Source organism: Mesocricetus auratus, unplaced genomic scaffold (assembly GCF_017639785.1).
Source record: "Mesocricetus auratus isolate SY011 unplaced genomic scaffold, BCM_Maur_2.0 Super-Scaffold_100691, whole genome shotgun sequence".
Lineage (NCBI taxonomy): Eukaryota > Metazoa > Chordata > Mammalia > Rodentia > Cricetidae > Mesocricetus > Mesocricetus auratus.
Window position 1 is genome coordinate 58,502,032 of NW_024429267.1, and position 13,845 is coordinate 58,515,876.

General features: G+C 48.3%; 1 protein-coding gene and 1 long non-coding RNA gene across 4 annotated transcripts; one reads left to right on the forward strand and one right to left on the reverse strand.

The window, feature by feature from the left end:
- Positions 1 to 207: 207 nt before the first annotated feature.
- On the forward strand, positions 208 to 9,772 carry LOC121137502. 2 transcript variants are annotated; one of them, XR_005874755.1, is made up of 3 exons: positions 208 to 257; positions 7,305 to 7,929; positions 9,329 to 9,772. It is a non-coding gene; the product is annotated as an uncharacterized LOC121137502 (long non-coding RNA). The 2 variants fall into 2 exon arrangements; XR_005874754.1 differs by lacking the exon at positions 208 to 257 and adding an exon at positions 270 to 468.
- Higd1a (HIG1 hypoxia inducible domain family member 1A) lies at positions 4,699 to 13,827 on the reverse strand. Of its 2 annotated transcripts, none has more exons than XM_005082308.4 (4): positions 13,675 to 13,827; positions 8,019 to 8,134; positions 5,288 to 5,422; positions 4,699 to 4,852 (listed from the first exon to the last, which is right to left on the reverse strand). In XM_005082308.4, the coding sequence occupies exons 2-4, from the start codon at positions 8,113 to 8,115 to the stop codon at positions 4,803 to 4,805; spliced, it is 282 nt and encodes a 93-aa protein (XP_005082365.3). In that variant the 5' UTR covers positions 8,116 to 8,134; positions 13,675 to 13,827; the 3' UTR covers positions 4,699 to 4,802. The 2 variants fall into 2 exon arrangements, with proteins under 2 accessions (XP_005082365.3, XP_012977690.1); XM_013122236.3 differs by lacking the exon at positions 13,675 to 13,827 and adding an exon at positions 12,555 to 12,691.
- Between the last annotated feature and the right edge of the window lie 18 nt (positions 13,828 to 13,845).

Below are 13,845 nucleotides of genomic sequence, written 5' to 3' on the forward strand. Positions count from 1 at the left end.
ACGGGACTCTCCTTATATAGAGAGTTTCTCTCGCCTCGGACGTGGCAGTTAATTACTGGTCCAATTATGTCACCCGAGGTGACGTAAGGCACAGGCACCCCCGGCCTCGTGGGCAGGGAGCTCCTGCTCATGCGCAGCAGGGTTGTCATTGCAACTGTCAGGCGGATGTCAGCGCCATCTCGCCATGGCGTGGTTCCAGGGCAGCGCCCAACAAGAAGAGGTCACTGGATCCCTTAGAACTGGGATTATAGATGGTGGTGAGTTGCCGTACAGGTGCTTAGAAATGAACCTGGGTCCTCTGGGAGAGCAGTCATTCCTCTCAATCACTGAGCTATCTCTCTAGTTTCCTCCATTGTTTCCAGGCAGGTCTGAGTCTACCAATGGAGCTCATCTCTAAATTGTGTTTGTGTATGTGGAGATCTCGGTCAGCAAATGTTGACTTTCTCAGAAGACTCAGTGTTCTGGACTGTACGTACACTGTGATTTTTCCTCCCAAATTTCTCCTTTATTTATTTATTTATTTATTTATTTATTTATTTATTTATTTATTACATATACAGTGTTCTGCCTGCAGGCTGGAAGAGGGCACCAGATTGAATTGTAGATGGCTGTGAGCCACCATGTGGTTGCTGGGAATTGAACTCAGGACCTCTGGGAGAACAGCCAATGCTCTTAACCTCTCAGCTATCTCTCCAGCCCAATTTCTCCATTTTATTCTCGGCTCAGGTCACGGGTTTTTGTAGTTGTTGCTTAGTGTTTTTACTTAGCCTTTTTCTTTCTTTCTGGTGCTGGACATTGAACCCAGGGCCTCAAATATGCTAGACAAATGCTTCACCGTCGAGCCACGCCCCCAGCCTCCCATGGAAGCCACCCGATCTGTCATTACCACTTCTCCTGCTGCCGGGGCCCCGAGGCCTTACGCCGGTGCTAGCATTTGACTTGCATTTGCACAGTGAATAGTGTGTGTGTGGATCTCTTCGGCCTCCTCCTTTGAGAGGCTGAGACGAATCTTCACCAGCATGAAGGCGCAGAAACAGATGACTGGCCTAGGTTAGAAGTGGAGGGGACGGATGTGAGCCAGGCTGACAGGGTTGGTGGCTGGCCCACTGGAGAACAGAGGGAGGAGACACGGCAGGGGGAGACGGTGGACGGTGGTGGTGGTGGTGTTGCCGACAGAAATGTTAACCTGAGGAGGGCCGCCAGCCAGGGAGACAGTGGCTGCCGCTGGAAAGGAACTTTTAGTCGACCAGTCACACTGGGAACAGCCCAGTCCCCGACTGACTTTCCTCTTCTGTATCTGCCCCATGCAGGTGGCTGAGGGAAGCAGAGTCCTCGAGTCCCCGACTCGGGCCCCTGCTCAGTCCTGGTTCCTGAGCTAACCCAGGCTCGCTGGTCACGTGGCACTCCATCTCATGGCCTGGGCTTCCTTTTCCCCTAAATCCAAAGCGCTTCCAAACAGGGTGGAGAGCAGTTACCTCAGTTCTGCTGCTTCATACGTGGCACCTGCTACCTCATGACCTTGTAGCCACGAGGGAGTGGGCTGCAGACTTACATGGGATAGACGCCTAACCCTGAGTTCCCCGGGAACTCTGGGCTTCAGTCCCGCATCTCTAGGACGGGAGGCGCGGTTTCCATGACCACTGTGGTCAGGGAGCAGCTGGGCCTCACTTTTTGATTCGCTCCATTAGGGAGCTTGTAAAGTGGTCAGATCCGATTCTCGCCACCAGATGCCGCTGTTGCTCAGACACGGCACCCCCAGTAATGGCAGATGGGTTCCGGAACCCCCGGGGAGCGCCCAAACCTGCAGACAGGTGGTCAGGTCTCTCAAACAACAGTGAGGGGCACATCCCCCACGTCCCTGGCACTGTCTAACGCAACAGGACGATGTGTAACGGTTGTTACACCACACCCCTAGGAACCCCACAGGAAAAGGAAATCCGCACATGCTCAGTACTGACACAAAAATAAAATAGTTCACACCTGTGGTTGGACGAATCCACGCGCATGGACAACCATGGACAGAGGACCAATTGAAACTCGAGAAATGCACAGCCCCAAGTCTGACGCTAATGGGTTTAGCAAGCATTAACTGAGCCGGAAAAAGACCGTTGCGCCCTGATAGGTAAGGAAGAAAGGCCTGAAGCGGTCTCTGCACTCCGGATGAGAATTCTCTCCACGAACGCTGTCTCTGGGGAGACTTCCAGTCCCAGCCCTGAGCTCTGCGCCAGCCGGGAGCTCCAGCGGCTTCCTCGCTGGCAGGCATGTGTGCTGTGATCTTTAGACCCAGACTTTAAGCCCTATACTCAGTGCAATCGTAACAGCAGCCGTGTACTGACTGACGAAAGCACAGCATGCTAGGCTACGCCCTTCGATGTCTTTCTTTCTCTACCTAGATAGCGTCCCCGCTTTAGATGAGGACGACACAGCTATCTGGCTCTGAGTGGCAGAACTATGCGTTCAGGCGTTACTCAATAGCAAATTCACAAGATGCGGATTGACACTAAAGCAGGAAGCCTAAAACAAAACAAAACAAAAAAACCAGAGAACTTTCTGAAAGTTGTTCAGCAGTTAGATAGGACAACAGAAACATAGCTAGCCCACGCTCTCACGTCATGTGCTGGCTGGGTCCAGATCATACAGTCCCTGATTAGGACATGCCTGATGCAGCCTAATCTTACTAGATATGGTCACTACAGCCACTCCAACCTCACAGAGGCCAAGTCTAAACTGGAAATTCCATCTATTCTAAACTAGAACAATATAAAGCAAAGTCCCGAGCTGGAGAGATGGCTCAGGTGTTAAGAGCACTGCCCATTCTTCAGGAGGTCCTGAGTTCAATTCCCAGCTACCACATGTGGCTCACAACCATCTTAATGAAATCTGGTGCCCTCTTTTGGCCTGCAGGGATACATGCAGACAGAACACTGTATACATAATAAAAATAAATCTTAAAAAAAAAAGCAAAGTCCCATAGTCAGTCCTGTTAACTGCCTGCCTCCCAGGCCCAAGTGCTAGCCATGTAACCCAGGCCTGTGTAAAGGGTCCTACCTCCTAGATCACTAATTTAAGAATATTACATGTAATATTGTTAATTACAGTAAGACACTTAGCAGGTAAAGATGCTTGCTACCAAGGCTGTGAACCTGTCCACACCCAGGAGAGAACTGACTCCCCAGACTGTCCTGTGACTGCTGCACACACATATAAGAGTAGTAAAAGGGAGAGGGTTGGAGAGATGGCTCAATGGTTAAGAACAGCAATTGCTCTTGCAGAGAACCCACATTCAGTTCCCAGCACAACTGCCTGTAACTCTAGCTCCAGGGATACTCAGCACCTCCAGCCTCTGAGGGCACCTGCGCATACCCAATACATATCTACATCTACACATAATGAAAACAAACATTTCTCAGAGCAGCGTGGGGCACAGTAAGTGACCAGCAGATGCTAACCATTGCTCCTAGCTGTAGATGGCCTTTAACTATCTCCCACCACAGGTAGAGACATTCTGTTTTCTTCTTCTTCTTCTTCTTTTTTTTTTTTTTTTGGTTTTACGAGACAGGGTTTCTCTGTATTGTTTTGGAGGCTGTCGGTCCAGCCTGGCCTCGAACTCACAGAGATCCACCTGCCTCTGCCTCCCGAGTGCTGGGATTAAAGGCGTGCAACACCAACATCCAGCATGAGATATTCTGTTTTCTAATCAGTGTTGCTGAGGGAAATTTTACTTTTCTTATGCTGAAATAAATACAAGACACCCGATGTGTTCACTTATTTTAATACAATACACACGCCATGTTGTCACTGTGGAGTGTAAGCTCATGTTGGACCAGGGATTTTACAGTGCACTTGGTGTTCTGTATATCCCAATCTGTGTGTAAAAAAAAAGCCCGCCCACCATTGTCCTCTCATTTTTGGTACAGGGAAAGTAAGACACACTGTCCACAGTAAGCTGTGTATTTCCTGTATCATTTTTGTAAGTATCACCACTCACGGTTCCCACTTCTGCTGGGATGCAGCGCAGGGTGATGGTAATCGCCTAGCCTACGTGCGGCCCTGCATCAATGCCCAGCACCACAAAAAAGAAACAACAATACCTGTATTTCAATATGATGTTTAAGAATTGTCCTATTATAAAGCAGCAAAAATATAACTTTGTAATTATAAAAGAGCTAAACTGGAACCCGCAATTACTCTGTGTGCAAGTATGATTCGAATAAACCCTGCTTCTCTGCAGCTATCATCAGCTTTCCCAGTTGTGTACACACCACACACACGCACGCACGCACACACACACACACACACACATACACACACACGCACACACACACACACACTTTCTCTCTCTCCCCTCCCTCAGCTGTAGGGGGCTTTATAAGTTTATTTTTCATGCACTCTTTAGTTCTAAAGCCAACCTACAGGCAGACAACAGAGGCTATAAGAACGGGTAAGTGTGACTCCTCCCTTCCAAAGCAAGGCCCACTCCACAGCACACTGTGTCTGCACTGCCCACCGCCCTCCTTAAAACGTGCACCACACAGGTGCAAGGAGAACACTCACCCACTACATTCAGGTGACAGGTTTCTTTTGTGCTAACTTGACTCCTCACCCCCCAAGTGACCTAGTTAATGAACTAGTCACTATCAATTTGGTCACCAGGTAAATCAAGCTGGCAAGAAAGTAAGCCGATGTTCAATACTGTGGTATTGTCTAAACCCATGTTATTTATTGTAGACACAAACATGTAACCTCAATATGAGACGTCAACTAAAGTAAGCACTTCCCAGACCAAGGCAGCAGCTCGTCTTCTAAGGCTTAGGTTTGGCCCAGAATTCTTTATACATGGAATAGCCCATACCTAAAGAGAAAGAAGAGAAATGTTAAAACATCCCTTTAGCACTCAGAAAACACACAACAGTCCACAGGACAGTTACAAGTGACAGCTGCCAGGAGAGCTGGACACCAGAGGCAACACTCCAGCCTCACATTCAATCCTAAAGTCACTAAGTCAGGATGCCAGTAAAACATTTTATAATACTTTCTACTTCCCCAATCTCATACAACAATCACATTCTTCTCAGAAACTCCAAACCTATGTTCAGATGGCAAGGAAATTCTGATAAGCGTTTATCTATCACAGTAGGTAAAACTATCACTGCTCTAATTAATGAACTATGCCTTCACAAGAAAATGAGAAAAAGGTATTTTCAAGCTGAGGAAAAAGGACTGCTTAGCTCAGTAAAGGAGAGCATCAGCGAGAAGCACACATCTGCACATGTCCTGTTGGACTTACCAAGAGTCATGGCTCCAACGACAAAGCCCTGGGCCGCCACACGCATGTGGATCAAGTGAATGGACATCTTCGTATTTCCCCTGCTTTTCAGTCTGTATAGCCCGTATGCCACAATTGCTGCGAACCCTGCCATCCCTACAAAACAGTCACAGTTGTGTCAGAGGCACAGGAGAGGGATAGTTTCACCATCAGCCATGTACTTTCTGCTGTTTTTGTCAGGGTATCTATCAGAGCGTTAATTAACACAGTTTTCAATCTTTTTGTTTTTGTTTCTCAGGCCCAAATCTAGAATTCGTAGCAAACAGCAGCAAATGTAGATAGATCTTTTTCTTGGGTCCTTTGTGTTTTGGAAACAGCATCTCACTGTGTAGCCCTGGCTGGCTTTGAATTCCACCTGTCTCCACCCACCAAGCACTGGGGCTCCTCCTCCATCCCCTGTGAAGGGTCCCATGTATCCCAGGCTGGCCTCGAATTTGTTATGAACAGAGGATGACCCTGAACCTGCCCCTGCATTCCAAGTGCAGGGTTCTAAGCCACAATGCCCTGCTCAGGGTGACTTCTAAAGAACTGGCTTTGTGGGATAGGCAGACAGACTGAGGGACTGGAGGAGGGCAGAGGGACGGACGCCTCAGCATCCGCTGACAAGTGCAGTCCCTGGAATCCAGCTGTTTGTTTTCAAAGTCAGATACTCACTGAGCATCTGTAACTCCAGCAGCACGCCTATGGACAGACGGGAGGTGGAGACAGGAGGATTGCACAGGGGGTCAGGGCCCGCCAGCCTGGAGTATGCAGTACAGAGAAGACAGGAGACAGCTGCCTCAACCGGATGGGAAGAGAGAACAGCCTCCTGAAAGCTGTTCTGACCTACACTTGGGCACGGCGGCACACGCACACATATACATTAATAAAGAAATGAAATTCTAATTGCATCCTCCCAAATGTCTAGGAAGTTGTGACAAAAGACAATCATGCATTAGGTCACAAAGAAAACTGAATTTCAGAAAGGCTAATTCCTATAGACTCATAACCTAACACTGAGACCCAGCCACCAATATAAAGCGGGCAACACAAGCACACTAAAGAGATTAAGCTAGTAAAGAGATTAGGGCTTGGATGTTAAAACAGAAAGAAAGAAATTAGGAAGTAACTGTGTTAGCATGGAAAAGGAAAAAACAAGACAGCAGCACTACCCTAGAGTAAATACTTGTCAGACGCAAACCAGAAAGTGGTTACAGGAGACCTGAGAATGAATTTGGGCGGGATACCTGTCGATCTCCAGGCATACAACTGGTGTCCTTACAGACAGGCCTTTGTTTTACCTTCTCCTAGACTTTCCCCTGGATGTCTGCTGATGTACCAGTGAAGTAACTGTCCGACTGGGCTTTGGCATGAATGTGACATTCACGACAGTGATTCTCAACCTCCGTCATGCTGCAACCCTTTAATTCAGTTCCTCATGTTGTGGTGACCTCCAGCCATGAAATTATTGCCATTGCTACCGCAATGTTGCTACATTATGAACTGTAATGTAAATATCTGTAGTTTCTGATGATCATGGATGAACACTGTGAAAAGGCCGCTTGATCCCCAAAGGGATCGAGATCTACAAGCTGAGAATCACTGCTCTAGAGTCAAGTGAAGGAGTCTGAATCGAGGCACTGCCCAGATCAGACTGACCCGTGGTCACGCCTGTGGCACTGTTCTGATTGACAGTGGGAGGGACCTGTAGGTGCTGTTCCTTCCTGGGCAGGTGGTCCTGGGCTAGGTAGTAGCTGGCTGAACATGAGCCGGGGAGTAAGCCAGCAGTCTCCCTCCACAGTTTCCGCTTCAGGTCCCTGTCCCGACTTCCTCAATGACAGTCTGCCACCTGGAAGCTTAAGACAGATAGCCTTTCTTTCTTCCTTTTGATGCTCTTGGTGATGAATTTTATCACAGCAACAGCCATGTGCCTAGGACAGTAATCATTTCTCTACTTGGTCTACCTGTTTCTCATTTGATTTTCTTATTCCCTGTGCAGACACTTGTATCACCCACAGACCAACGGGGTTTCTTCCTGAAGCATGGGCATGGCTCCGTTCCCGCCCTATGCAAGTGTCAGGATCTCCAGGTAACAACAGCAGAGTTCACACGGATTCCCGACCCAGCCTATTTAAAAGGACTGTTTCTAGTGTTCTAACACTAAGTATAATTTGTATCTGCTTTAAATGAAGAAAGTATTCCAATTTACTGATTTTGGAAATTCCACTGATCACATCGCTGTTTCATGAGCTGGGAGGCCGTCATGGACACTGTGTGCCTCTGTGACTGACCTCAATGCACCGTAAATGCCAGAGTTCAGCAGCCATCCCTTTGCCCATGCTGGCACCCAGCAGTGTCCTCTAGGAGGAGACACCTGCAAGCGTAGGCTTGGTTCCCCTGGGCTTCATTGCAGGCGTCTTTGTTAACTTTCACCTCTATCCCTTCAGTGCCAAGAACCTTAACATGATTACACTGTTTCTGTTTTGAGTCCAGGCAAATCTCAGAGCCAGAGTTGGTCCTGGGATCCCACACGGGTCCCTGAACAGCCAATCACACAAATCGGAGAACACGAGCTTTTCTGACGTTGACCTTACCATACTTCAGCAAAATAAGAAAAAAAAAAGGTATTTCAGGGTCCACTCAATATACAATTTACATACTTTCACTGCTTTGAGCTTGAAGCAGACTAATTATCAGAGTGTCAGTCACTTACCAATGGGGACAAACGGTGTTTCCTTAGCTTTCCGAATAAACTTAGATCCCTGACCTTCATCATATGAAGAAAGAGAAAGGTCAGTGTTGGTTGACATCGTGATTTCTTGAGTCTTCCTGAAAGAGAATTTTTTAAGGTTCTGTAATTAGAAGCATATTATTATCTAGAACTACTATGTCTAGTTTCCATGGTATCTGCTGTGAACTTGAAAAAACAATTTTAGATAAACTTTCATAACTAAAGAGAACTGTGTACATTTATTATCCCATCATTTGCCTTTTCTCCCATATGACAATTTTTCTTTAACGCGTTGTGAGAAACAGCATTATTTATTTTTAAAGATTGTGTGTAGGCGTGTGTCTGTGTGAGTGTACATGTGCTTGCGGCAGCCAGGTGTTGGATCCCTGGAGCCAGAGCGACTGCTGGTTGTGAGCCACGCAACATGGGTACCGGGAACTACACTCGGTCCTCACCACTGAGCCACTGCCCCCTCCTAAGCACTTTTACTGTGGTCTTTTAATGCCCTCAGCCGCTGACGTACTGGTTCCCACACGCTGCCTGGCTTGAGTTCTCACCTCTGAATAGTCTCCAGTCTGTTACACTAATCAATGGTCATTGCCTTTTAGGAAAAGAGTGCAGTTACAGACAAAATTTCTACCTAGTTTATTATTTACTCCCTTTTGAGAGAAAAAGTAATTTTAGCAAATGCTGCTAAAAATAGCTCCTTATAGACATGTTTCCATGTACAATTGCACAGCTTTTGGGGTCTTGCTTTGTTTTGAGACAGGGTCTCTCTACATAGCCCTGGTTGTCCGGGAATTCATTCTGTAGACCAGGCTGGCCTCAAACGCAGAGATCTGTCTGCCTCTGCCTCTCTGTCTCTCTGTCTCTCTGTCTCTCTCTCTCCCCACCGCCCAGGTTATTATTGTTAACATCATTACAACACACAGCAACTCTCTCAGGGCTTTCTTCATGGACATCCAAGGGGCTTCTGATCTGCTGTCTTTCACGCACCTTCCCAATGCCCCCAAGGCTTCCTCTAGACAACTCTCTGTCTTCCTTGTATAACATTCCTTCAGTGGCACTCAGAGAAGGCCAATATGAGCTGAACAGTTGTGTGACTAAAGGACCAGGAAAAAACTAATTCATTTCCACCATCACAGGGAGCAAAGGCTCCCTCCCTACAGTCATCGCTCACACAGGAAGTTCACAGACATCTCATTACATCGCAGTAATGACAAATCCATTTCATCTTTATTGTGTATTTCTTTAATGAACTATTTTGAATTTCCTGTAATTCTGATTCACAGAGTCGATAAAGGAGGCAAACATGGCATAGAGCACACAGACCTCCCCCTGGTACCAACTGCTGCCCATCACTATGTACAGTCCTGGACTCTTCATGTGCAATGTATGCCCTTCAGTAAGAAAGACGCAAGGGCAACGACACTTATTCCCGGGGTCTAAGTGGCAGCAAAGGCCTCAAAGAAGACACAACTCTACTGGAGGAAAGTCTGCTTTGAAAAGTGAGCTCATGTCTCCAAGCCTTACATCCCCTAAAGAGACTGTCTTCCAACAGAGAAGAAAACTAGCCAGCTAGAACTTTCAGAAGAGAACTGTCTTTTTTTTTTTTCCTACTCCATTACTTCCCAACACAATAAATCTTACTAAGCTTTTGTATATACAAGGTTCAGTAAGCTCAAGGTTCAGGATACTTGCTATATTTGCAAAAATAAAACAAATACTGACTAGGTGTGATGGCATACAGTTGTAATACCAACAGAATCCGAAGGGGAAGGATCTTGAGTCCCAGGCCAGCCTGGGTTACAAAGAGATGACACCCCCACCTCAAAGAAAGCAAAACAAGCACCAGCACCCGGAAAGACATCTGTGTGAGTTCGAGGCCAGCCTGGTCTACAGAGTGAACCCAGTCCCAGGATGGGCTCCAAAGCTACACAGAGAAACCCTGTCTCAAAAAACATAAACAACAACAAAACAAAAAAATCTCCAAATAATCACAGAGGGTATCCTGATAGGAAGGAAAAACAAATACACAGAAATCCAAAACAAACACATAAATAACTGATGGTTCAAAAGTCAGATTATTTTTTAAAAAGGAATGGACAGAATGTACTTACTTGTCAGTAACACAATCCATACTGAACTACAGAAGAATATCTTAGCTAGAAGAGATTTGAGAGGCTCCACAGACACCTAAGACCTCAAGAACTGCATGACTGGGCTCTATGGAGGGACAACACTGCATTTAGGCCTGCATATGAGCTCCCTCCAGACCTACCTATCTGTAGGTTTCTCAGAGATAGGACTGCTGATCACAAATCCTCCACCTCCTCTGCAGCTCTACTCCAGCACCTGTCTTTTCTGTTCTGTACTCTTCCAAGCGTTTGCAGAGTCGATCGCTCTGTTACAACAGCTTTCCCTTTTGCCTCTCTCTGTCTACTTCACGATTTCCCCCAGCTAGTCCTGGTTTTGCAGGTTTGCAGCTGAACTGGTGCTCTGGAGAGTCTTTGGTTTGTTTATAAGCACTTTGGTTATGACTCCCACACAATTCTGCAACTCAACAGTTATGATTAGTCTCAGGTAATTTATTAATACATGGTAAAAACAGCAACTATATACTTTTAGAGAGTTTAATCAGGAAGTATAAAACATCAAGCTGTATATACCTAAGTGTTAATTTCCTTTTATTGTTCTTATATCGAATCTACGGGGAAAAAAAGATATCCTGATGAGGTCTTGATTCCTCTAAGATACAAGTGACACAGTCATCAGAGTACAACCTACTTTAAAAACCTCCCTTTGTGGCTGGGTGTGGTGTACACACCTTTGATCCCAGCACTCAAGAGGCAGAGGCAGGTGGATCTCTGTGAGTCCCAGGACAGCCAGAGCTACATAATAGAGACACCTTATCTCAAAAATACAAAACGAAACAAACCTCCCCTTGCCTCTATGCCTCCTGAGCTGATCACGTGAGTTATCTCTAGAAATGGATTGTCTGGGGATGTAGCCAGTGACGGACACTTGCTTAGCACTCATCAAGTGAAGGGTTAGGTCCCCAGCACCAGCAACACACCAACCAACCATAACTAAATAAACCAATCACAGCTGCATCTTTCCCCTATTTCCTAGGTGGATGAGTGGACTATCCAGTGAGTTCCTGGAGCAAAAGGCTCTTCCCCTTTCACTGTGGAGAGACAACTGTCTCTCTACTGTAGATAAAGGACAGAGGGCTTGGGGTCTTTCCCTCCATCACTGTGACACTGATCTCACGCTAGCATGGGTGGGGCACTTACCTCACTTTCAGAGTGCTGCCTCTGCCCTTAAGAATTGGAGCACGCCAACTGGCCATTATTTGCTTTAGGGGACCAGTGACAGCCAGAGTGGTGATGCATGTCTATAATCTCAGCACTGAGGGAGGAGGATCATAAATTCAAAGCTAGCTTAGGCTACATAGCAACACTCTGTCTCCATCTCCAGACAACTACAAGAATAACGAAACCAAATTTACAAAAGACACCCAGAAGGCATGATCGGACAGATGTCTGCCAGGAAGCTGAAGGTAAGTCTGGAGCTCAAAGAAAGCGGGGTTGATGGAGCTATAATTACATGACCTAGCAGACAGAGGCCTTTGCTCCAATGCATTAGCACGCTTGTGTACCAGTTACACATGCCAGTAGCTACCGGGAGGGGGTGCAAAGAGAAGCTGAAGAACTGGGTGTGGTGGCGCTCGGCTGCATTCTTAACCCCAGACTAAGGGAGGCAGGAGGGCTCAAGTTCAAAGCTAGCCTGGGCTACACGGCAAGACCCCGAGGTAGACAAAGAAAGGAAAGAAGAAACAACTAATCGCAATCTGTTTTTTGATTGGGGAATACTCGAGTGCACATTTTAGCATACGATCAGGTGAAACAGCAGTTCTTGAAGCCCAACACATACCAGAACTGGAAATTCAAATTAGACCTCTACATCATCTTAAAAATGATGCAACTCTAACGTAATCAGTATAAACAGAAAATGCACTCCAAATACGTATCTTTGACAATCACCTTTATCAGCTAAAGACTTCCCGAGTATTCACGAAATACCGCCACTTAAATGGCAAGGATGATGTGCCTTTAAAGTTTCAAGGTCAGTAAGCTCAAATCACAACCAGAGTGAGAAATGAGTCAGACGATGATCAATCTGCTCATTTTACAGGTAGAAAAGAAGGGTTTGAAGGGTCGAGTGACTTGTGCTACACCAGCAGGACATCTCTGGAAAGAACCTGGCTCTCCTCAAAGTCCACAGTTCTTTCAGGCTGGCAATATATCTATTATTAAACCAACACTTTTACGCCACAGGTGCAAATGTGAGCTGAAAATATGAAAATCCGTTCCTAGCAGAAGCCCCCAATACCGTCTCTGAACTGTAAAAACCGTGTAAGGTCATACCAAGCTAAATGGACTTTCTCCCGAGATTTAAACTATCTAACAATCCCAATTTCAATTCGGAAATACATTCTTTTATTATCTCACTCACCCAGAGTCTGACCTACATCTGCCAGGGAGTAGAACATATTCCTAAGTCACCGACAACCAAGTATTCGAACTTAGGTTTGCTGAGCACATTATTAGTCTGTAAGGTCAGATCTCACTGCTGACACCCTTTCCCAAACGCAGGGCAACCTAGAAGAGGTAAAACGAGGAAGTGGCTGAGCACCAATCAGGTGATCATGCAACAGCCCTTGAAGACCCTTTCCAGCCCTGACCCTTTGACCCCAGGAACAACCGCCTAAAGCAGCGGTTTCAAATTCTGGTTTTTGCATCAGTCACCTGTCAGCCTATGCAAAATGGCTGCCAGGGCGCCAGCCTGGAGATCCCGATTCAAACGACCAGGGTGGCACACACGGATTTAGGTTTTTTTCGGGAGCCCTTTCTCGAGCTATACCGGTGTACACGGGGTTAAAAGCCGAACCCCCCCCCCAGCGCACACACGCACTCCATGAGCTCGGACAACCGCCGGAACCCGTCGGAATTTGCATCCGAACTGTCAAGCTGCAAGAGGGCCTCGGTGCTTCCGGAAGCGGATCCCCTGGGGGGGGGGATCGCGCCCTCCAGGGGGGCAGAGAGGGCTGCTGTCCACCCCGGGAACGGCAAACGAGGAGGCGCGGTAACGCTGGGACCCTCTCGACTCCTCTACGCCACGGCCCCTCAGTCGGGGGCACTCGCCTTCCGCCGCAGCCTCCCTCCTCCGTCTGAGCGACACCACAGGGTCACCCCAGGTCGGCGCAAAACCCCGGTGACGCACGGGGGAGGCCGGGCCGAGGCGCCCTCATCTCCCACCCTGCTCATGACCTTGGCCCGCCTCCGAGGCCGGTGGCACCGCGCTCCTCCTCCTCGTCGTCCTCCGCGCACGCGACCCCCTGGGTCGCCCCCAAGTCGCGGCGCCAGCCCAGTCCCCGTCTCTCCTTCCCGCGGCCACGATCGGCTCCGAAGCTCCCTCGGCCTCCACATCCCCCCGGGCCGACAGGGATCGGGTCTTGTCCCCGCCGCCCCCCGCGTCCCACTGCCCGCAGCCCCCGACCGTCCCGAGGACCCCGGGACCCTCCGCCCCGCGTCCTCCCGGCCCGGCGCGGCTCCCCCAACCCCGCCTCACTCACCGCGACCCGGCGCCCCTTACAGTCCCGCCGGCTCCTTGGCCGCCACCCCAAGTGCGAGCGAGCGCAGAGGCTTCGCCCGGCCCCCGCTGCCCGCTCCAGCCAATCAGAAGCCAGCAGCCGGCGCGGCCGGGTCCCGCCGATTGGACGCGCGGTGGGCGCGGTGGGTGGGGC

Coding starts and splice junctions, on each gene's coding strand:
- Higd1a (XM_005082308.4), bottom strand. CDS start 8,115: ATGTCAACCAACACTGACCTTTCTCTTTCTTCATATGATGAAGGTCAG. Junction 5,423..8,018: donor AACACCGTTTGTCCCCATTG/GTAAGTGACTGA, acceptor ACTGTTTTGTAG/GGATGGCAGGGTTCGCAGCA. Junction 4,853..5,287: donor CGTTGGAGCCATGACTCTTG/GTAAGTCCAACA, acceptor CTTTCTCTTTAG/GTATGGGCTATTCCATGTAT.